Source organism: Schistocerca nitens, chromosome 5 (assembly GCF_023898315.1).
Source record: "Schistocerca nitens isolate TAMUIC-IGC-003100 chromosome 5, iqSchNite1.1, whole genome shotgun sequence".
NCBI classification, from domain to species: Eukaryota; Metazoa; Arthropoda; class Insecta; order Orthoptera; family Acrididae; genus Schistocerca; species Schistocerca nitens.
The window spans coordinates 863,616,429-863,638,661 of record NC_064618.1 but is presented as its reverse complement, the minus strand read 5'-3'; the positions used below and the strand labels follow the sequence as shown (position 1 = coordinate 863,638,661).

The window sequence follows — 22,233 nt, the reverse complement described above, 5'->3', positions numbered from 1 at the left end:
GAGAGAGTGTCACTGACATAATACAGGACCGGGGAATGGACATCATTAAAACAAAAGGCGTTTATCGTTGTGGTGGAATCATCTCACGAAATTTCAATCGTGAACTTTCCCCTCCGAATGCGAAAATACAGGGTTATTACAAATGATTGAAGCGATTTCACAGCTCTACAAATGTTCGATATGTGCCCGTTTAGTGATTCGGCAGACATCAAGCCGATAATCAAGTTCCTCCCACACTCGGCGCAGCATGTCCCCATCAATGAGTTCGAAAGCATCGTTGATGCGAGCTCGCAGTTCTGGCACGTTTCTTGGTAGAGGAGGTTTAAACACTGAATCTTTCACATAACCCGCCCGCATCTCGTGGTCGTGCGGTAGCGTTCTCGCTTCCCACGCCCGGGTTCCCGGGTTCGATTCCCGGCGGGGTCAGGGATTTTCTCTGCCTCGTGATGGCTGGGTGTTGTGTGCTGTCCTTAGGTTAGTTAGGTTTAAGTAGTTCTTAAGTTCTAGGGGACTGATGACCATAGATGTTAAGTCCCATAGTGCTCAGAGCCATTTGAACCATTTTTCTTTCACATAACCCCACAGAAAGAAATCGCATGGGGTTAAGTCGGGAGAGCGTGGAGGCCATGACATGAATTGCTGATCATGATCTCCACCACGACCGAGCCATCGGTTTTCCTATCTCCTGTTTAAGAAATGCCGAACATCATGATGGAAGTGCGGTGGAGCACCATCCTGTTGAAAGATGAAGTCGGCGCTGTCGGTCTCCAGTTGTGGCATGAGCCAATTTTCCAGCATGTCCAGATACACGTGTCCTGTAACGTTTTTTTCGCAGAAGAAAAAGGGGCCGTAAACTTTAAACCGTGAGATTGCACAAAACACGTTAACTTTTGGTGAATTGCGAATTTGCTGCACGAATGCGTGAGGGTTCTCTACCGCCCAGATTCGCACATTGTGTCTGTTCACTTCACCATTAAGAAAAAATGTTGCTTCATCGCTGAAAACAAGTTTCGCGCTGAACGCATCCTCTTCCATGAGCTGTTGCAACGGCGCCGAAAATTCAAAGCGTTTGACTTTGTCATCGGGTGTCAGGGCTTGTAGCAATTGTAAACGGTAAGGCTTCTGCTTTAGCCTTTTCCGTAAGAATTTCCAAACCGTCGGCTGTGGTACGTTTAGCTCCCTGCTTGCTTTATTCGTCGACTGCCGCGGGCTACGCGTGAAACTTGCCCGCACGCGTTCAACCGTTTCTTCGCTCACTGCAGGCCGACCCGTTGATTTCCCATTACAGAGGCATCCAGAAGCTTTAAACTGCGCATACCATCGCCGAATGGAGTTAGCAGTTGGTGGATCTTTGTTGAACTTCGTCCTGAAGTGTCGTTGCACTGTTATGACTGACTGATGTGAGTGCATTTCAAGCACGACATACGCTTTCTCGGCTCCTGTCGCCATTTTGTCTCACTGCGCTCTCGAGCGCTCTGGCGGCAGAAACCCGAAGTGCGGCTTCAGCCGAACAAAACTTTATGAGTTTTTCTACGTATCTGTAGTGTGTCGTGACCATATGTCAATGAATGGAGCTACAGTGAATTTATGAAATCGCTTCAATCATTTGTAATAGCCCCGTATTTTATTGACGTCAACTTACGTCGGAAGTAACCATCATCATAATACGAGCGCTGTTCGGAAAGTAAGGTCCGATTGGGCACGAAATGGAAACCACAGTGAAAATCCGATGAAGCTCTGCACAGTGTCTCTAGCACGCCCATCAATCGGGTCATATCGCTCTTCTCAGTTCTGAAAGCACAGCGAGCGCGTAAAGATGCCTTGAAAATAGTGTCTCCCGCCAAGTATGCATGCTTTCCGAGAGATTTCGCCTGATTTCACGCAACCCCCATGACGTAACTGTCCTGCATTTCCTTCTTCATGACACTTCTCAGCCACACGCTGCAGGGGCAACGAAGACGCTCCTGCAGCGGTTCCAATGGGAAGTGTTCGACCGCCCACCACTCAGCCCGGATTGGCTGCCTCTGATTTTCATCTCTTTCCAGATGGACCGCTAGCTACGAACACAACTTTTTGGCACGGACAACAAACTACCGACCAGCGCAGAGAATTGGTGAAAAGCGCAGGCGGCTGTTTTCTGTGACGAGAGTATTGGAAACTTGGTACAACAAATGTCTTGCTACGACAAATGTCTAAGTCAGAGTGGTGGCTATGTATAGAAGTAGCTGGAAGGTGTAGCTTACTGTTCCAGACAACACATTCTTGATTTTCACAATGATTTACATATGGCGACCAATCAGACCTTACTTTCCAAATAGCCGTCGTAAGATAAGGGAAGTGAGATCTCGCACGGGAAGATATAGGTATTTGTTTCCATCCGCCCTCTGTTCGAGATTGGAATAATAGAGAATTACTGTGAGGGTGGTTCGATGAACCCTCTGCCAGGCAATTAAGTCTTACTTGCAGAGTATCCACGTACATGTAGATTTAAATGTGTGTAAATTGAAGGTGGAGGGGGGAGAAAGGAAATGAAAGGGACTATTGATGTCGACTGCATCGGCACTTTATACAGAATCGGTGACGACGACTGATAACACGTTTCGGACCAGGATTCGAACCCGGGATCTCCAGCTCACTATATAGTTGCGTTACTCACAAAGCCACCCGGGACACAGTGTTTATCGCAACTGCTCGGACTGTCTCGGCCGATACAAATTCCCACCTACCGCCACCCATTAGCAGTCCCTGTCCATGTGCTCCATGCTCGCTACTTTGAGGTTCCAGCAGGAGGTCGGACGTTATTGTGCATCCGCACTGAAGGTGGCGGACTCGTTGTCCATCGAAGCGAATCAACTATATGGATGCGTGGTGTCTGTTCTTTCGGACATGTTGTACAAAATGACAGCGCATGACACATCTTTGTACACCTGGAGTTACTTACTCATCTGTTATTTTCGTCCCGCTAAAAACGGCATGTTGAGCTCTACGTCATAGGAAGCAGTGAATCTAAGCACACCTCTGGCAATCAAAATTTGATTTAGAATTCATTGAATGCTTCCCACATTTCTCTCTTTACCCCCTTTTTGGCTTCATTCAGCCTTTGATTGTCATCATATCTTTGGCTTTCCTGATATATGTGAAAAATGTGTCTGATTTTGTTGCAACTTTGCAACACGCCTACTCAGCCATGCTGTTTCTTCCCATCACTCACATTCTTCCTTGCTACGTGCTGGTCTAAAGTCTGTTGTACAATGTTTTAAAATTTACCCATTTGATCTAAATATATTCGTCCCCAGAGCTAAATGTTTTATATTGGCTCCTCAGACTTTTTCCTGCCATTGTAACTAAGCAAGAATATTTTCCCTCCTTTTTTGATATTTCTTCTCAAAATAATTCTGGGCATTTCTTCTTCCTTATGCAAATGTTTCTTCATTTCTCTACTTTTAACGCAATTCGCCTCACGTTACACTAGCTAAATATTTTTCATTAGTCTTCCAGGATTTCGAAGCAGTTAGTAAAAGAGGATACTTTGCTACCTGAAATTACGACGACAGCAAACAATCTGTGATTTTAGTTAATGCCATCTAACTGATTTTTTTTATATAGGAGGGTGGTGTTATTACCCTCTTTTGCAACTCCTTTTGTTTCATTTGTTTTCAATGAGCAGCTACGTAATAGGTTCCGAAATTTAAGAAAAAATCGTTCTTTGAGTCGTTGGGGTGTTTTTAATTTTTTTGATTTTATACACTGCGTTGTAGTTGTCATTAACATCAGTCTGTAGGTAGATGCGGTGCCAAATACTTTTCGTCAGACTAGAAATACGTTAGCTTCTTGTTACCCTTCGTCCATAATTTTCGGTTTTTGTGTGTGGCTGGCGTTACGGTTATTTTCGTCTAGTACCAAATACGATAATGATTCGAGTGGCAGTCTAGAGTTGTTTCAGAGTATCAGCGAGGTTTGTTTCTGTGCGTACTTCGCCGGAGAGTGAAGTATTCGTTCTGGAACCAAGTGTTTTCACCTTCAGTCGCCTTCGGATTCATGCAAATACCGCTCGCCACCAGTGGCCGTCGCTGTTTCCATTTGCATTCGCATGAGGGACAAATTCTTCACTTTCCCGTTCATGATAATCAGCCGAAGCCGTGACTGCGGCAATGAATCTTCCATGAGAACACCTCATTTGAATGAATCAGTCGGGGAATATCGATGCAATCTTGCACATTTATAACAGCGATTGAGTCCGTGATGCCCAGGACCGAGTGAACTTTAACTGAAAAGTAATACAGTAGGGGTCGATTGTATCATATCACTTGTTTACGATACATAATATAACGGAAAGAAACTAAAAGTTTGTTACAACATTATCTTGAAAAGTGGTGCTCAACAGGAGTCTTTATGGATTAGATCTCAGCGTTGCCTCAGTCAAAATACATTTACGTGCATCGTGTTGATTTACTGCAGTCTCCCCCAAATACTGCTGCCCGGTTAGAGAAGTTTTCGGTTTGGTTGAAATGGTATTAGGCCATAATTGTCGTTTCCTGCTGTACTGGCGCTTTAACTGGAGATTAACTGCCTTACACGTCTTACCTGCTTTGCAGCATTCAACAGCGAAATCTGTCTTCCATCTCTGCTCTTCATACCACTGTTTCTATACCCAACGTGACGCAATAATAACTGTGCACTGCTCTACTAATAACAACTTTGAGTCGGTTGTTCATTTTCGAGATGCTGAAGCGTTTACTGTTCCTAGGCAAAGCAAACATTTTCTCCCATTTTGTATGCTAATTTTCGCATTAGACTATGTCTTTCTGTTTCAAAATTCACCAGATTTTATTGTTCTCTGGAGATGCTAGTCAATTAATGTGAACCATGATATCATGTTTTAATGTTCAGCACACGTTTCTAGCGAGAATTCTCGTATTTGAAACAATAACGCTGTAAGATGGAGCACAGTGTTTCTGCCTTCCATGTACTACTCTCTCGTGTCGATTCTGTCTTTTGAACAGGTTGGTCTTATTTTAAAACAAGCGACGTTTAGCTAAAATCGTTACTAGCGAGATGAGGTCTTGCTCAAACGATGTACAAACCGACACCGGCGAGCTTAAAAACGTTTCACTGGGGTAACTTGCTGCTATTACAACATTTCACGACGAAGGATCAGAATCCGTTACGAGGTATGCTTCCCTTGCAAATGTTACTTTCTCCACACTTGTAAGCAGTTGTCCTACACGGTGACTTTCCGTAACGATTTAGCTGCGCTCTCTGATAATTTCAAAGACCACTGTTGCCATTTCATTTTAAAAGTAACTTCATCACTAAATTTTTTCACTAACTAATAATAGTAACATAAAAACAAAGATCCACAAACAAGTAACTGCTCTAGCTAAGTGAAACTGTAATGGAATTCACTCGTAAAAATTAGTATGCACATACTTTCGTTGTGTTCGTAATGTCATGGTACCAAACTTGATAACGAAAGTCTTTGTGTGAGCTGCTGGTGTTTAAGCAAAACCTAGTTGTGTAACACTATATCGAGCAATAAGTAATTCGAAAAATTTGGTATGTGATTCATCTGGGCTTCGGTAACAAAAGTTTCAAAGGACCGCTGCATATTGTGTTGAAGTGTCTCGCAGGAATTGGGTCAATTACAATAAACCATATACCTAAACAAAAGTAAATATGTTATAATTTAGATGTACGTATTAAAAATATACAAACCTCAATCACGTACTTGGATAAGATCCGTAAAAAATGGGGAAACAGTTAGTTGCTGTACGCTTGAGGAGACGATAACTGCAGAATTCTCGTTATAGAAAAACTTACACTTGGAACGGATTGCAAATGAAGCTCACTATTGTTTTTAAGCATCGTAACAAACACGAGTACGACTGTATCTGTTACTAAGAACAATCTGTTAAGGATAGTTTATATTGCCACAGGAAATCGCTTTACACTCCGCACTTCGTAGGCAATCCAAATAACAACAACTCGTGTTGTCTGTTAGTTGTTGTTAGTAACATCAGTCTCAATACAACGCTCCACATTTTCCTAATAGCTGCACATCTTTCTGCTACTGATTTGTGGGTGTGACGAGTAACGTCTATTTACTATAAAATCTGCCAGCATTATGTAATGCACTGGTTTCAATACTTTTATACATCTTACAGGAGAAAGAGCAACAATTTACAATCTGTCATATGTACGCTTACTTTTCTCAGAGCATATATATTACTGAACTCCCAACTGCAGGGTGAAGCAATGAATATGGAACCAGCCTTTCCGGCTTGTAGTGCAACTTCTGCATGAAAAAAACTATAATTAGCAGTAAGCGAGGTGAATGCAGTATTGAATACCGGTTTCCCTCAAGAAAGATCACTTTAACGTAACAGCTAGCTGCAGACTTTGATTCAGTGGTACGTTAGAGGAAACCATTAAACAGGAATGTAACTGGATAACTTGCAAACATTAGATGGCCCATTAAATGTAATAGCACAGTAAATTCATGAAGTAAAATTCAAAATTAATTACGAAACAGCGAGGTGTCTTACTACATTTAAATACTCGAACATGAACGTCTGCTATGATATCCTCAGTCAGTGACTTCTTTTTGGTTTTTGGACTGCATGAATGGTAAGACGTCAAGCGCTATTCGTCCAAGAGACTCAGAGGGCCGTCCATAGACACGGGTTCACAGGTAGATGCCGTGTTTCTTGGCTTCCGCAAGGCGTTCGATACAGTTCCCCACAGTCGTTTAATGAACAAAGTGAGAGCATATGGACTATCAGAACAATTGTGTGATTGGATTGAAGAGTTCCTAGATAACAGAACGCAGCATGTCATTCTCAACGGAGAGAAGTCTTCCGAAATAAGAGTGATTTCAGGTGTGCCGCAGGGGGAGTGTCGTAGGACCGATGCTATTCACAATATACATAACTGTCCTTGTGGAGGACATCGGAAGTTCACTGAGGCTTTTTGCGGATGATGCTGTGGTATATCGAGAGGTTGTAACAATGGAAAATTGTACTGAAATGCAGAAGGATCTGCAGCGAATTGACGCATGGTGCAGGGAATGGCAATTGAATTTCAATGTAGACAAGTGTAATGTGCTGCGAATACATAGAAAGAAAGATCCCTTATCATTTAGCTAAAATATAGCAGGTCAGCAACTGCAAGCTGTTAATTCCATAAATTATCTGGGAGTACGCATTAGGAGTGATTTAAAATGGAATGATCATATAAAGTTGATCGTCGGTAAAGCAGATGCCAGACTGAGATGCATTGGAAGAATCCTAAGGAAATGCAATCCGAAAACAAAGGAAGTAGGTTACAGTACGCTTGTTCGCCCTCTGCTTGAATATTGCTCAGCAGTGTGGGATCCGTACCAGATAGGGTTGATAGAAGAGATAGAGAAGATCCAACGGAGAGCAGCGCGCTTCGTTACAGGATCATTTAGTAATCGCGAAAGCGTTACGTAGATGATAGATAAACTCTAGTGGAAGACTCTGCAGGAGAGACGCTCAGTAGTTCGGTATGGGCTATTGTTGAAGTGTCGAGGAGTCAAGCAGTATATTGCTCCCTCCTACGTATATTTCGCGAAGAGACCATGGGGATAAAATCATAGAGATTAGGGCCCACACAGCGGCATACCGACAATCCTTCTTTCCACGAACAATACGAGACTGGAATAGAAGGGAGAACCGATAGAGGTACTCAAGGTACCCTCCGCCACACACCGTCAGGTGGCTTGCGGAGTATGGATGTAGGTGTAGATGTAGAAGTGCGATTTTCATTAACCAGCCAGTGGATAAAACGTGGGCAGAATAACCTTGTGGCACTGTTTAGAGCACAAATTAAATTTATCGCTGCTTTGAGTAAGCTAAGGAGGCTCATAAACAATCAGGAGATCAGTAAGAAACACTGTTACTCTGAAACAGTTACCAGATTTAAACTCGGTAATTGGCCACATGAATATGTAGGACAGGTGCTGAATTAATACGACCGACAGCTATTTTCCGCTGTGAACGGATATAGGACAACAAAAAAACAGGTAGCTACAGTCGAAGCAGTATCATTTGCTAGCAAAAAAAGTCACCTCCATATGAAAGCAAAAATTATGTGCACTAGTGAATACTTCGTGCAGTGTGATCACGAATCGACTTAGTTTTTGCGTATCTTTTATGACTTTAGTTTTGGAATTCTGCTATCAATCACGCAACGTTCACAACGTAACTTTACCGCATTTAATTAGGGCATTTTCTGTCTGTATTTTAAACGGATATCATGGGACCATTGTCAGTTTATTTGATATGTCTTTTCTTGAATAATCATTTTTCAACATAATCCTCTATCGTTACAGGCGTTAGAACAGAACCATTTTTATAAAATTATTAATTTGTCCTTTAACTTACATTTTTGTAAATTTTATTAATTCGCAATTCTTGCCAATGCATAGACTATTTGACTGCAGGATCACAGCTACAGATTATTATATGCAGCGATTTAGGTGCTCGGCATGAAAGCTGACGTGCCCAGCTCGGCCCTATGACTACAAAAAAAATGGTTCAAATGGCTCTGAGCACTATGGGACTCAACTGCTGTGGTCATAAGTCCCCTAGAACTTAGAACTACTTAAACCTAACTAACCCAAGGACAGCACACAACACCCAGCCATCACGAGGCAGAGAAAATCCCTGACCCCGCCGGGAATCGAACCCGGGAACCCGGGCGTGGGAAGCGAGAACGCTACCGCACGACCACGAGATGCGGGCCCTATGACTACATCGAGGTGATGTTTTTGATTGCCCAATTACCTAAAATACGAGCAACATCTTCGCAATTAGGCCGCTCGTGTCAACTGCTCGTTCGGGAGCAACTTTTCAAAAGAAACTCGAGGTATCTTCGCAGGCAATTAAGGTGAAAATTTAAGGTGCCCTGTATGAGCCATGTCCCCTATCCCCATTATCTCGATGGTGGGAACAATAGAGTGAGGAAGAGCTTTGTTATTGAGAAAAGCAGTGTCAGAGCCTGCGCTTGTAGATAGCTTCTGCCATCTCTCTATAAATGAAAGTTAGTGGTTGGTGTAAGAAGGTAATAGGAAAGTCAAATGGTGGACTTCGGTTAATTGGGGGAGTTGGAGCAAAATGCGTAGATAGTACTAGTGAGAGCCATTCTTAAGTACTGCCAGAGGCTTTGGGATCCGCTCTAGTTGGAGGCAATTCAGAGACGTGCAACTAGAGTTGTTACCAGCAGATTAGACCAACACGCGAGTATTACAGAGATGCTTCATGAACTCAAATGGGAATTCCAGGAGGGAAGGCGACATTCTTCTCGCGAAACACTACTGAGGAAATTTGCAGATGACTGCGTAATCATTCTGCTGCCACCGACGTACACTTCAAGTAAGGACCATGAAGAAAAGATAAGCGAAATGTGGGCTTCTACGGAGACATATAGGCAGTCGTTTTATCCTCGCTGCATTTGCGAATGGAACACGAACGGAAATGGCCATATATTGACTGATATTGCATCAACGGCTGCCGAAACTATCGTGTTCAACGATTGGTTGCCGACTGTCCATGAAGCAGTGAAAAAATTTCGAATATTTTGTCCTATTTACGTGCATTATGTTACATTTTTTGAGGGTTAACTTCCAGTCATTGAACGAAGCGTTGAACATCTGCTTTGCTTCTTCCGTTGCACAACGATGTTCTGAAAATATTACCATCTCTGTTTGTCGCTGTATGGTCCCCTGGCAACTTCAGGGAGGACTGGACGTTATTCGCCAGGCCGTTCATGCGAGGTGTAGCTATACACAATGAATTTTCCACTCTGCGGCAGAGTGTGCGCTGGTACGAAACTTCCTGGCAGATAAAAACTGTGTGCCGAACCGAGCCTCGAACTCGCGACAGTTGCCTCGCGCTGGCGTGTGTGCCTCCAGCTACATTAAATCGTCTCCTAGCTTCTCAACATACAGAAGTTCTCACGCGAAACTTGACGGGCTAGTGCTCCTTTGGGAGTGCTTATAGTGGAGACATGCCTGGGTAATGTCTCGAGACACAAATTTTCACCCTGCAGCGGCTGCACGTCGATATGAAATTTGTAGCAGATGAAAACTGTGTGCCGCACTTGAGTGAAGTTGGGAAGCTAGGAGACGAGGTACTGCCGGAAGTAAAGCTGTGAGGACGGATCGTGAGTCGCTATTGGATACCTCGTTTGGTAAATCACTTGCCCGCCGAAACCAAAGGTCTCGAGTTCGCTTCTCAGAGCGGCACATAGTTTTAATCCGCCAGGAAGTTTCATGTAGATATACAGTTTTAAGTATGACCTCGAAAGAGAAAATCACGTAATTAAATTTCTTCTTATTCGTAGGCACACGTCTGCTATCGTGACAGACACCGAAATCCTCCCGCCACAGTATCGTATCACGCCGGTAGAGGAGTGAAGACGAAGTGGCGGAACACGTGTCCAGTTTGTCAGACTGGTGCGCCATTTTGTTTCGCTTTTCTGGGACGTGCTAGGTTACCGTGGCGCCACGGTTTCAATGTGTACCAAGACTGACGACATTTAAGTGGAAATAAAGATAAAAATCATGATGGCAGTTTAATTTTTTGTGTTGATACTTAAATCTATCTTGCCGTAGACAGCGCAAACAGTCTTTTCATACTTCCTCGAGAAACATACAGGTTAATTTTACTTCTAAATATGTCTTATTTTTGTTGTATAAACGGCCAGTCTCGATGTTAGGTGGTATACAGTGGAATCCGACGCGTGGTCGGATACTCCTTCTGCAATGGACTCAGCCCTCAGTTACATGGTCTAGTCCACTTGTCGACCAATTCCGGTGATGAAATATTTTGAATGCCGTTACTAGCGGGTCGGGCACCAAACCGTCACACCACCGGATTTACCAGTGTCAAGGTGCCGAATATAGAGTGGGGTGTTATCTTATATAACATAAGTGAACTATATCTTAACGTGTAGTTTCTCCAGGCTGACAGCTAATTGTGATCAAGTCTCTGTAAGTCCACCATCATACAGATGGTTGCGGGATCTCGTCTTTTCAATATAAAACGTCGAATCAAAAGACGCTCAGCCGTCTAAATTTCCAGTTGCTGTTTCGTTTGAGCAACCAGTTGGCGGGCTTTCAAAATAATGAAATGGGGTGTGATGGCCCTCCAAACCACGTATCCTCCGACTTAGAGTTGCAACATTAAAAGTTTTGGCTGGTTTCGTTGTCTAGGGGCTGGGATACATAGTTGCCGCATTACAGGCCAAATACTGCTTAGTCTACAGTATACGATAAGAACACAAACATCAATCGAATGGTTGAAGATTTCTATCACTCGGCAATTGCGAATTATGAATGTAACATATAAATTTATAAATGAAAGATTGCAATTAAATAAAATCTGCAAGTACTATCTTAACGACTTTAAATGATGAGTACGATAGTAGAAGTACTTTTGAGAATGCGGTATATTTCTGCAAAACACTTATTGGTGTCGCTGGTCCAGCAACTAAATAAAATATTAGTTGAATAACAGGGAAACAATAGACTGCTACTGCACGTAATTAGTTGTGAACGACAACATAGCTCGCGAGATATTCACTTCTAAAAGTATACTACGTCTTCACTGTAGAAACCTCGGAAATCTCACAAGTTCACAAGTGCGCACCCCGAAGTATTTCTATCTCTCGCGACCACGCGCAAACCGCTCCACACGAAGTCCTTCTCGCGACTGTATGTCGCGCCCTCACGTCCGGCACTTTCCGTGTCCTGTGCTGTACTCCACAACTCCCCGTGTCCTCTCCGGAAACGATGCTCCTCCCCATCCTCCATACGTCTCTCTTAGTAACGAGCGCTGTGATTGGCTAGAGCGCTCCCTCCATGTCTCCATGCCAACGTACACTCACAAACATATTGAAACACGCAAGAAATACTGGATTTACGTTTAAATAACTCGAAATTTAATAAATATTCCTACGGCTGATCGATAAACACGCTCTAACACACATTATTAAATACATAAACAAATTAAATAAACATATATCAAAGGAATAGCAACAAAAGGTAGGCCAGTAGCCTAATGTCTCCATACTTTACAAAACACAGTAAATATTTAACCAATTTCTTGATGAATAGTATATATCGGACATAAACACATAGATGAATAAATATATTTATAAGTGTGCTGCTACCGTTTCTTCGTGTAACTGTGGAGTACTTATGGCCTGACGCAATCGATAGTAATCGGCCACTTTGACCTGCAATAACTCATGTACTATTTAAGTTACATGCCTGCAATTCATAGCAATTTAGGTTTACACTAATAGCTTTCTAAAGACACGTACATCGATGAAATCGGATCAACCGTTTAGATTTTGGAAACTTGTTGCTGGGTGTTATTTGTATAATTTATCGTCAGATACTAAACTTTAAAGTAATAAATATATCTAAAAGCTGATTACACCATCAGAATCGTCATGCAAATACGTTTCTTTTTGAGGTATCATGATTCATCTGGCTACTATTAATTTCCATACGAACTCTGAAATGTCTGCCATGAAGGTTTCACTAAGTCCGCCATCTTTGGCACTCCCAGAGTGCCTCCTTCATCGACACAGCGTCACAATGGAATTCCCATCCACGTGGCTGGACCACGCGCTGGGGCCACCCCTCTCGTCCGACTACGTTCGGCACCACGTGTTTGCTGCCGGGCCCCGGTTAGCCGAGCGGCCACGCCAACTCCGAACTTAGAATATTTTCAGGGCGTCACAATCCGCCCATTACCTCACAAGTTTCAGCGCTACATTACGCCATCTTCAGAATGCCTGACCTTCGTGTAGGAAGAATCCCAACTCTGGTACTGCCAAGATAGAGGCCAGCATTCAGTGACTGGTATCCTGAGATTTCCACACGACACAGCGATCATTTCGATCATCACTTTCCTACTCAGGTAGGCGAGTGGTGGTCAAATAGTTCGCTGTGTCAAGTAGATATTCACGGATACCAGTGACTGAATGCTGGCCGCTGTGGTGCCTGGATCACGGTTGGAGTTCTTCCTACATGTAGGTCAGGGGTCAGAAGAATTAGAGACCAATATCCTTAACATTGGTTTGTTGCAGGATTCTCGAACATATTCTCACTTCGAATATAATGAATTTCCTTGAGACAGAGAAGTTGCTGTCTATGCATCAGCACGGCTTTAGAATGCATCGCTCCTGCGAAACGCAACTCGCCCTTTTTCCACATGATATCTTGCGAACCGTGGATGAAGGGTATCAGACGGATGCCATATTCCTTGACTTCCGGAAAGCGTTTGACTCGGTGCCCCACTGCAAACTCCTAACTAAGGTACGAGCATATGGGATTGGTTCCCAAGTATGTCAGTGGCTCGAAGACTTCTTAAGTAATAGAACCCAGTACTTTGTCCTCGATGGTGAGTGTTCATCGGAGGTGAGGGTATCATCTGGAGTGCCCCAGGGAAATGTGGTAGGTCCGCTGTCGTTTTCTATCTACATAAATGATCTTTTGGATACGGTGGATAGCAATGTGCGACTGTTTGCTGATGATGCTTTGGTGTACGGGAAGGTGTCGTCGTTGAGTGGCTGTAGGAGGATACAAGATGACTTTGACAGGATTTGTGATTGGTGTAAAGAATGGCAGCTAAATCTAAATATAGATAAATGTAAATTAATGCAGATGAATAGGAAAAAGAATCCTGTAATGTTTGAATACTCCATTAGTAGTGTAGCGCTTGACACAGTCACATCGATTAAATACATCTACATCTACATCTACATGACTACTCTGCAATTCACATTTAAGTGCTTGGCAGAGGGTTCATCAAACCACAATCATACTATCTCTCTACCATTCCACTCCCGAACAGCGCGCGGGAAAAACGAACACCTAAACCTTTCTGTTCGAGCTCTCATTTCTCTTATTTTATTTAGATGATCATTCCTACCTATGTAGGTTGGGCTCAACAAAATATTTTCGCATTCGGAAGAGAAAGTTGGTGACTGAAATCTCGCCGCGACGAAAAACGTCTTTGCTTTAATGACTTCCATCCCATATCTGCCACACTCTCTCCCCTATTACGTGATAATACAAAACGAGCTGCCGTTTTTTGCACCCTTTCGATGTCCTCCGTCAATCCCACCTGGTAAGGATCCCACACCGCGCAGCAATATTCTAACAGAGGACGAACGAGTGTGGTGTAAGCTGTCTCTTTAGTGGACTTGTTGCATCTTCTAAGTGTCCTGCCAATGAAACGCAACCTTTGGCTCGCCTTCCCCACAATATTATCTATGTGGTCTTACCAACTGACTGTTCGTGATTTTAACACCCAGGTACTTAGTTGAATTTACAGCCTTGAGAATTGTACTATTTATCGAGTAATCGAATTCCAACGGATTTCTTTTGGAACTCATGTGGATCACCACACACGTTTCGTTATTTAGCGTCAACTGTCACCTGCCACACCATATAGCAATCTTTTCTAAATCGCTTTGCAACTGATACTGGTCTTCGGATGACCTTACTAGACGGTAAATTACAGCATCATCTGCGAACAACCTAAGAGAACTACTCAGATTATCACCCAGGTCATTTATATAGATCAGCAACAGCAGAGGTCCCAGGACGCTTCCCTGGGGAACACCTGATATCACTTCAGTTTTACTCGATGATTTGCCGTCTATTACTACGAACTGCGACCTTCCTGACAGTAAATCACGAATCTAGTCGCACAACTGAGACGATACCCCATAGGCCCGCAGCTTGATTAGAAGTTGCTTGTGAGGAACGGTGTCAAAAGTTTTCCGGAAATCCAGAAATATGGAATCAACTTGAGATCCCCTGTCGATAGCGGCCATTACTTCGTGCGAATAAAGAGCTAGCTGCGTTGCACAAGAACGATGTTTTCTGAAACCATGCTGATTACGTATCAATAGATCGTCCCCTTCGAGGTGATTCATAATGTTTGAATACAGTATATGCCCCTAAACCCTACTGCAAACCGACGTCAATGATATAGGTCTGTAGTTCGATGGTTTACTCCTACTACCCTTCTTAAACACTGGTGCGACCTGTGCAATTTTTCAATCTGTAGGTACAGATCTATCGGTGAGCGAGCGATTGTATATGATTGCTAAGTAGGGAGCTATTGTATCAGCGTAATCTGAAAGGAACCTAATCGGTATACAATTTGGACCTGAAGACTTGCCCGTATCAAGCGATTTCAGTTGCTTCGCAACCCCTAAGGTATCTACTTCTAAGAAACTCATGCTAGCAGCTGTTCGTGTTTCAAATTTTGGAACATTGGGGCGTAACATTGCAGAGCGATATGAAGTGGGACAAGCATGTTGTGGGGAAGGCGGATAGTCGTCTTCGGTTCATTGGTAGAATTTTGGGAAGATGTGGTTCATCTGTAAAGGAGACCGCTTATAAAACACTAATACGACCTATTCTTGAGTACTGCTCGAGCGTTTGGGATCCCTATCAGATCGGATTGAGGGAGGACGTAGAAGCAATTCAGAGGCGGGCTGATAGATTTGTTACTGGTAGGTTTGATAATCACGCGAGTGTTACGGAAATGCTTCAGGAACTCGGGTGAGAGTCTCTAGAGGAAAGGAGGCGTTCTTTTCGTGAATCGCTACTGAGGAAATTGAGGGAACCAGCATTTGAGGCTGACTGCAGTACAGTTTTACTGCCGCCAACTTACATTTCGCGGAAAGACCACAAAGATAAGATAAGAGGGATTAGGGCTCGTACAGAGGCATATAGGCGGTCATTTTTCCCTCGTTCTGTTTGGGAGTGGAGCAGGGAGAGAAGATGCTAGTTGTGGTACGAGGTAGCCTCCGCCACGCACCGTATGGTGGATTGCGGAGTATCTATGTAGATGTAGAAGCTGGCGTAATGTAGAGCCGAAAGTGATTCCTCAAAGCGACTGGAGGTGTTTTGTTTCGACAAGTGGTACGGGAACATACTGTGAGACTCGTGTTTCAGTGCGGTTGGCTTTGCTGGTGGTTGCAGGGCCAGGACTCGGTAGGCGCGGCGGTGGCGTTCTGCACGTTCCTGCTGGCCAAGAACCCCGAGTGCCAGGAGCGCGCCATGGAGGAGCTGCGCGCCATCTTCTACGAGGGCGGCACCGACTGCGGGAGGCCGCCGACGCGCGAGGACCTGTCGCGGATGAAGTACCTGGACCAGTGCGTGCGTGAGGCGCTCCGCCTCTTCCCCAGCGTGCCGCTCATCGCTCGCCGCCTCGGCGACGACCTCGTCATAGGTGCGTGTCGCGGGCTGGCGGCGCCGCTCCTGCAGCCCAGTGTTAAGGGGGGTGGGACGTCAAACGGGCTGACCTGGAGCAGGAGAGGCACCACGGGACATTATAATATCCACTGTCTATACTTCTACAAATAAATACATAAAATTTTGTCAGCATGACCAGGACGGATTGAGGACTCAAAGCAGTGGAACTTCAAAAACGTAGCAAAATACCTTCTTTTTTACATGTGAAATTTCAGGTACACTTTTCTGCCTAAGTAAGAGATATTCTTCGATGAATTTTGCACAGCATACAAGCAGTACTTACAGGTGTATGAAACTCTAGAATTTTCCAAATCTATTAAAAACTGTGGTAAAAATTGAGGTAATCAACTATAAAAATTGAGTTTTTTCTAAACAAGAAGTCTAAAATGTAACAATTCATTCATTTTTTCATAAATTAAATAAACTCTAGAGTTTAATACAAATGTAACTATATTTCCAGAATGAGATTTTCACTCTGCAGCGGAGTGTGCGCTGATATGAAATTTCCTGGCAGATTAAAACTGTGTGCCGGGCCGAGACTCGAACTCAGGACCTTTGCCTTTCGCGGGCGAGTGCTCTACCAACTGAGCTACCCAAGCACGACTCACGCCCCGTCCTCACAGCTGTACTTCTGCCAGTGCCTCGTCTCCTACTTCCAAACTTTGCAGAAGCCATGTCTCCGCAATATCCTTTCTTTCAGAAGTGTTAGTTCTGCAAGGTTCGCAGGAGAGCTTCTGTAAAGTTTGGAAGGTAGGAGACGAGGTACTGGCAGAAGTAAAGCTGTGAGGACGGGGCGTGAGTCGTGCATGGGTAGCTCAGTTCATTCAGCCTTCGGCGGCGCAGCGGTTCGGACGGTGTTTACGTCCCTGCCGCACGTCTGTGCGAGATGTGTTTACGTTAAGTGTGTAGCGGTGTGTCGCGGTATACATAGAACGAATCATGGCCTTGTCGTTCCGCAAATCGACACTGAAATTTAGTTTTGTTAACGAATATGCTCGACCGAAGGCTTACGAGATCGAACGTTATTTACGGGACGAGGTGAAAATCGAACCTGACGTTCTAGTTGGAATACACTTCTCTATAGTCAGCAGCGTGGTTTATGTCAAGCTTATAAATGAAGCGGCATGTGACGAACTACTACTTCGACACCGACAAGGACTTCGTTTCTGTCATTCGGACGGGAATGTTGGAGCGGTAAGAGTTGAACACGCCGGCATGGGCCTCCGAACGATCCGCGTCTTTGAGCATCCATTTGAAGTGCCAGAAGAATTGGTGACAGACGCCCTGCGTCCTTACGGAACGGTCCTATCCCACGTGGCTGAAAAATGGGCGAGTTTCAAGACGTATCCTGTCCTCAATGGCGTCAGACAAATACGGATCGAACTCCGAAAACACGTCCCGTCATACTGGTACATCGCCGGTTGTAGGGCGACGGACAACCAAGGACGTGCTCTGGATGTGGGAAGGAGGGACACATAGGTTCTGAGTGTGCTCAACGAAGGTTATTACAGCTGCCACGGGATGATCCACCCCTCACGCCGCATCCGACTGTGCTCCCCATGACTTACGTCGCCGCATTACGCGATGATGTGGGCCGCGAGACAGACGCGTACCAGAACACACAGACAGCGGCGGATCGTGGCGAGCCACAGAAAGACGACGTTGCGCTGGACCGCCTGCAGCAGTCACAGGACGCCCTCTCTTCGGTTCCACTTGCGGCCCCTTCAGATAAGGCACTTGGAGACGTCGATAATACGACGGCGCACGATTCCGACGTCCCCCACGAACAACTGGAGACCATGCTGACCTCTGATTCCGAGGCCCGGCAACGAAAACAGCGATCACCAAAACGCCGGAAGAAGCGCCGCCTCACGGTGGAGGACGACCACTCTGATCTAATAGACAATTCTGAGAAGTTTACGGGTACACAACAGACGACGATGGATACAGAAGAACTGCCTAGCGTGGATGCATCGGTGGCCAGCGGGACGGCGTCACGACCTACCGCTGACGATGCACCAGACACAGCGAAGGAGCTCGATAGACGGCAACAGGCTACTGAGGAGGCTACGGCGCCTGCACCGCACGACAACGATGGGACACTAGGGGACTGGTCAGAAGAGCCACCCCCGTGGGGAACAGATGATGCCGGAGGAACTGCTCCCACGCACTCTCCCGGTGTAAGACCGGAAGAGTGCACGGAATAACGGAAGACCATATGAGGGGACGGCGGGGGACGTTAGTACGACAGCAGTCTATGTACGGCAAAATTAGCGACCGTACGGTACCCTATCTACGTTGACCGCCATGCAACAAGCTTATCGGATAGGGTCTGTTAACATCAATAGCATTGGGACGCCGGTAAAAATCAAGATGCTCAGTGACATGATAAAGGCTGCGGATTTAGACATAGCGCTATTATAGGAAGTTCGGGTACTTCCCCCCTCGGACTTTTACGGTTACGACATTTACTGTTCCCCGTGTGACGAGAGAGGCGTTGGCACAGCTATACTATTAAAGGAAGGGATACGTGCAGACGAAGTAGAGTATTTGCCTTCCGCCCGTGGTACGGCCGTGACCATAGGAGGAATACGTTTGATCAACATATACGCACCGTCAGGCTCGGATAAGAGAAGGGACAGAGCAGATTTTTACGCCCATGAGGTTGCACCGTTGTTCCAGGGACGATACGATGGTTGCATACTCGGCGGAGATTTTAATTGTGTGCTCGACAGAAAGGACCAACAACCTAACTATACTACTAGCCAAGAACTTAGGGAGCTGGTCAACGGGATGGAATTAGTCGATACATGGGACCTGAAGTATCGCAACCAACCAGGATATACATTTTTTACTAGCCACTCCGCGGGCCGTTTGGACCGAATCTACGTTTCAAGGGCGTTAGCAATGTCAACGGTGGACGCAGAAATATGGCCGACAGCGTTTACAGACCACGAGGCATATATTTGTACGGTTAACCTTGACAGACAGCAGGTATGGAGACGGAGGGGTAATTGGAAGACGAACGTCTCCCACCTGCGAGATGCAGAATGCCGACGCATGGTGGAGGACGCGTGGCATGGCTGCCTCCGTCGACGAAATTCTTTCGGTTCTGTCATGCAGTGGTGGATCGAGTGCGCGAAGCCGGCTTTACGGAGGACGTTAATAGGTTACGGGAAGGAGGTTTCTCAATGGCAGCGCACGACCACTGAGTTTTACTTTACGGCTCTCCGGGAACTGTTAGCTCAACCACCTACACCAGAACGCCAGACGGCCTTCCACCGAGTTAAGGCGAAGCTGGTACAACTTGCGACGCAGAGGATGGCAGGTACGATGATACGCGCGAGGTCGCAGGATTTCCTGCCCAACGAGGTTCCCTCGATGCATTATGTGATAAAGGAAAGATGAAGAAGACGCAGGAATTTAATACATGAGATCGATCTCGGCGATGGCCGTCGTTTTACAACACAAAGGGGCATAGCACAGGCGTTCACGGATCATTTTAGCAGATTCTATGCGAGCAACGGGGAGGGTCAGAGGGAGCTGGGGAACGTCCTGGAAGAGATCCCAGACGCGACGAGTGTGAACGGGGAAGCAGACGGGTTATCTGAAATTACGTGTGAAGAGCTGGAGGAAGCGATTACACGAGGTGCTTGCAACAAGTCCCCAGGTCCAGACGGATTCCTGTTGGAATTTTACCGTGCCTTTGTGACCATTATGACACCGATGTGGCTATGTATGTTTAATGAGCTTCTGCGGCAAGAAGTACCGGTTCACATTCAATTCACGGAAGGGCTTATGATACAGATACCGAAGCCCCGTGGTGGCAAACGGCCTTGTGATTATCGCCCCTTGACCCTCCTTAATAGTGACTACAAGATCTTCATGCGCATCCTGGGAAGTCGTATCAAAAAGTCGCTGGAGAATCGAATACATGCCGATCAGACTTGTCTTGGCGGCATCAGTAATATCCATACAGCCTTGGGAGACTATCGTGACGTCGTCGCCCTCGCGGCTGCATGCCGCCTGCGGGGGGCGATGGTTGCTGTAGATTTCGATCATGCTTTTGATCGCGTGGATCATGTGTACCTCGCGGCGGTGATGGACAGGATGGGTGGCTCGCCATTATTGACCAATGCTGTGATGCGGCTGTTGCACGGCGCCAGAGCAGCGATGGTGGTCAACGGAGGGAGAACTGAGTATTTTAACATCTTAAGATCAGTGAGACAGGGTTGCCCCTCGTCTATCCTCCTTTATGCGATCGCCTTAGAACCGCGTCTCGCAGGCCTTCGCCGCCGTCTTACCGGGATGTCTCTACGGCATTTATCATTCAAATGCAGAGCATACGCGGATGATATTGTGTTCCTCGTACGGAATGAGAGGGAGACTCAAACAGCACTGGATTGGCTACAGACGTATGGGATGGCAGCTGGAAGTGTGGTCAACTACCGAAAATCACAATTCATGCATGTGGGGCGTGGAGTAGAACCAGGAACGGAAGGACCCTTACCGGCGGTGGAAACCCTCCGCTGTTTGGGTATCACCTTTCATAAAGAGACAGCGAGAACGGCTGTGGACAACTACCGAAGACTGTTACTCATAGTCTGCACGGCAGTACGACTAAACGCCCTACGGTCGATGGATATGCTGAAGCAAGTGTCACTCGTCAACCTTTATCTCGCGCCCATGATGTGCCACCTGACACACCTTCTCCCCTTGACGCGCACGATGGCTATGAGGATTCAGGCGGCTTTTGGGTACTATGTGTGCCTGGGACAACTCTTTAAGGTACAGTACAACACGCTTACCCTCCCAGCGCGAGAGGGGGGCGTTGGTTTAGTGAACGTGCACGAGAAGGCGCGTGCCATGTTTATTAATACTATGCTCAAACGGTGGCGCAACAGGAACCACTCGCTTACGGGGACGATCATCGAAGAACTCGTACCAACGTCGCATCTTCCCTCCAGTCAGTGTCGGCCATATGTCGCCCCCTTTAACGTATGTGCGCACGTTCATCGTGGAACACAGTTACGTTCGAGAGCGTTTACCGACGACCCGACAGTCGACATCGAAGGACGTGTACCATCTGCTTCTTCGACAGATCGCCCGGAATAGGGTGGAACGCAAACATCCAGCTGTTAATTGGCACGTGGTGTGGCGCACGGTCCACCACTCCCACCTACCTACATCAGTCAGATCAACATGGTACATTGTCGTCAACCGAAAATACCCTACAAATGATAAAAAGTACGCAATACATTTGGCGGATTCGCCCTTGTGTCAGCAATGCGGCGTGCTGGATACGGACGACCATCGGCTGGTCTGCGGCGAGGCATCGGCTGTCTGAACTCTCGCAAGAAAGATAATAGCGTTCATGCGGCGCACTATCTATACAGCAGTCTGTTCTGACATAGTATTTTTTCCAGAGGAAACGTATTTTCCGCGTCATAAGACGAACGCAGTGGCGTGGATCACAGGTATGACGGTCCATTACATTTATAGAGGCACACGTCAGAACGTACTGAACGTCCTGGATTACTGGCAATACTTGCAAGATGGACACACAACACTATTACGGCTACAAAAGTACAAAGATTAGTATGCCAATTTCCTAGTAACGGTTTTTGCGGACCTGCCATATACTTGGGGTGTGCCGGGTGCGCAAAGATGAGCGGCGGTGCTTTCTTTGTGAAACCGACCAAGTAAAGTGATCGACTAAGAACACTATGCGAGTATGCGACCTACGAAAAACTCACGCTTGAACAGTTAGCAAATGGATGTACTTCAAATTTTGTTTTCATATCCAAAATACTTTTCTTTAGGGTGCTGGAGGTGGCCACACTTCGATTTTGTTGTTATTTCATGCTGCATGGTAGGACGGCAGCGAGGTTCCTTCCAGAACAGTTTTCATGTGTCAGGACGTA

The 22,233-nt window shown here is 45.7% G+C and overlaps 1 protein-coding gene across 1 annotated transcript in view; it reads left to right on the top strand.

Annotated features, from left to right (window-relative positions):
* LOC126260768 (probable cytochrome P450 4aa1) overlaps positions 1-22,233 on the top strand; it is a 255,821-nt gene that overhangs the window by 203,062 nt on the left and 30,526 nt on the right. Inside the window, exon 11 of the mRNA XM_049958107.1 lies at positions 16,037-16,286. Coding sequence (XP_049814064.1) covers positions 16,037-16,286 — 250 coding nt within the window. The remainder of the gene's footprint in view (positions 1-16,036; positions 16,287-22,233) is intronic.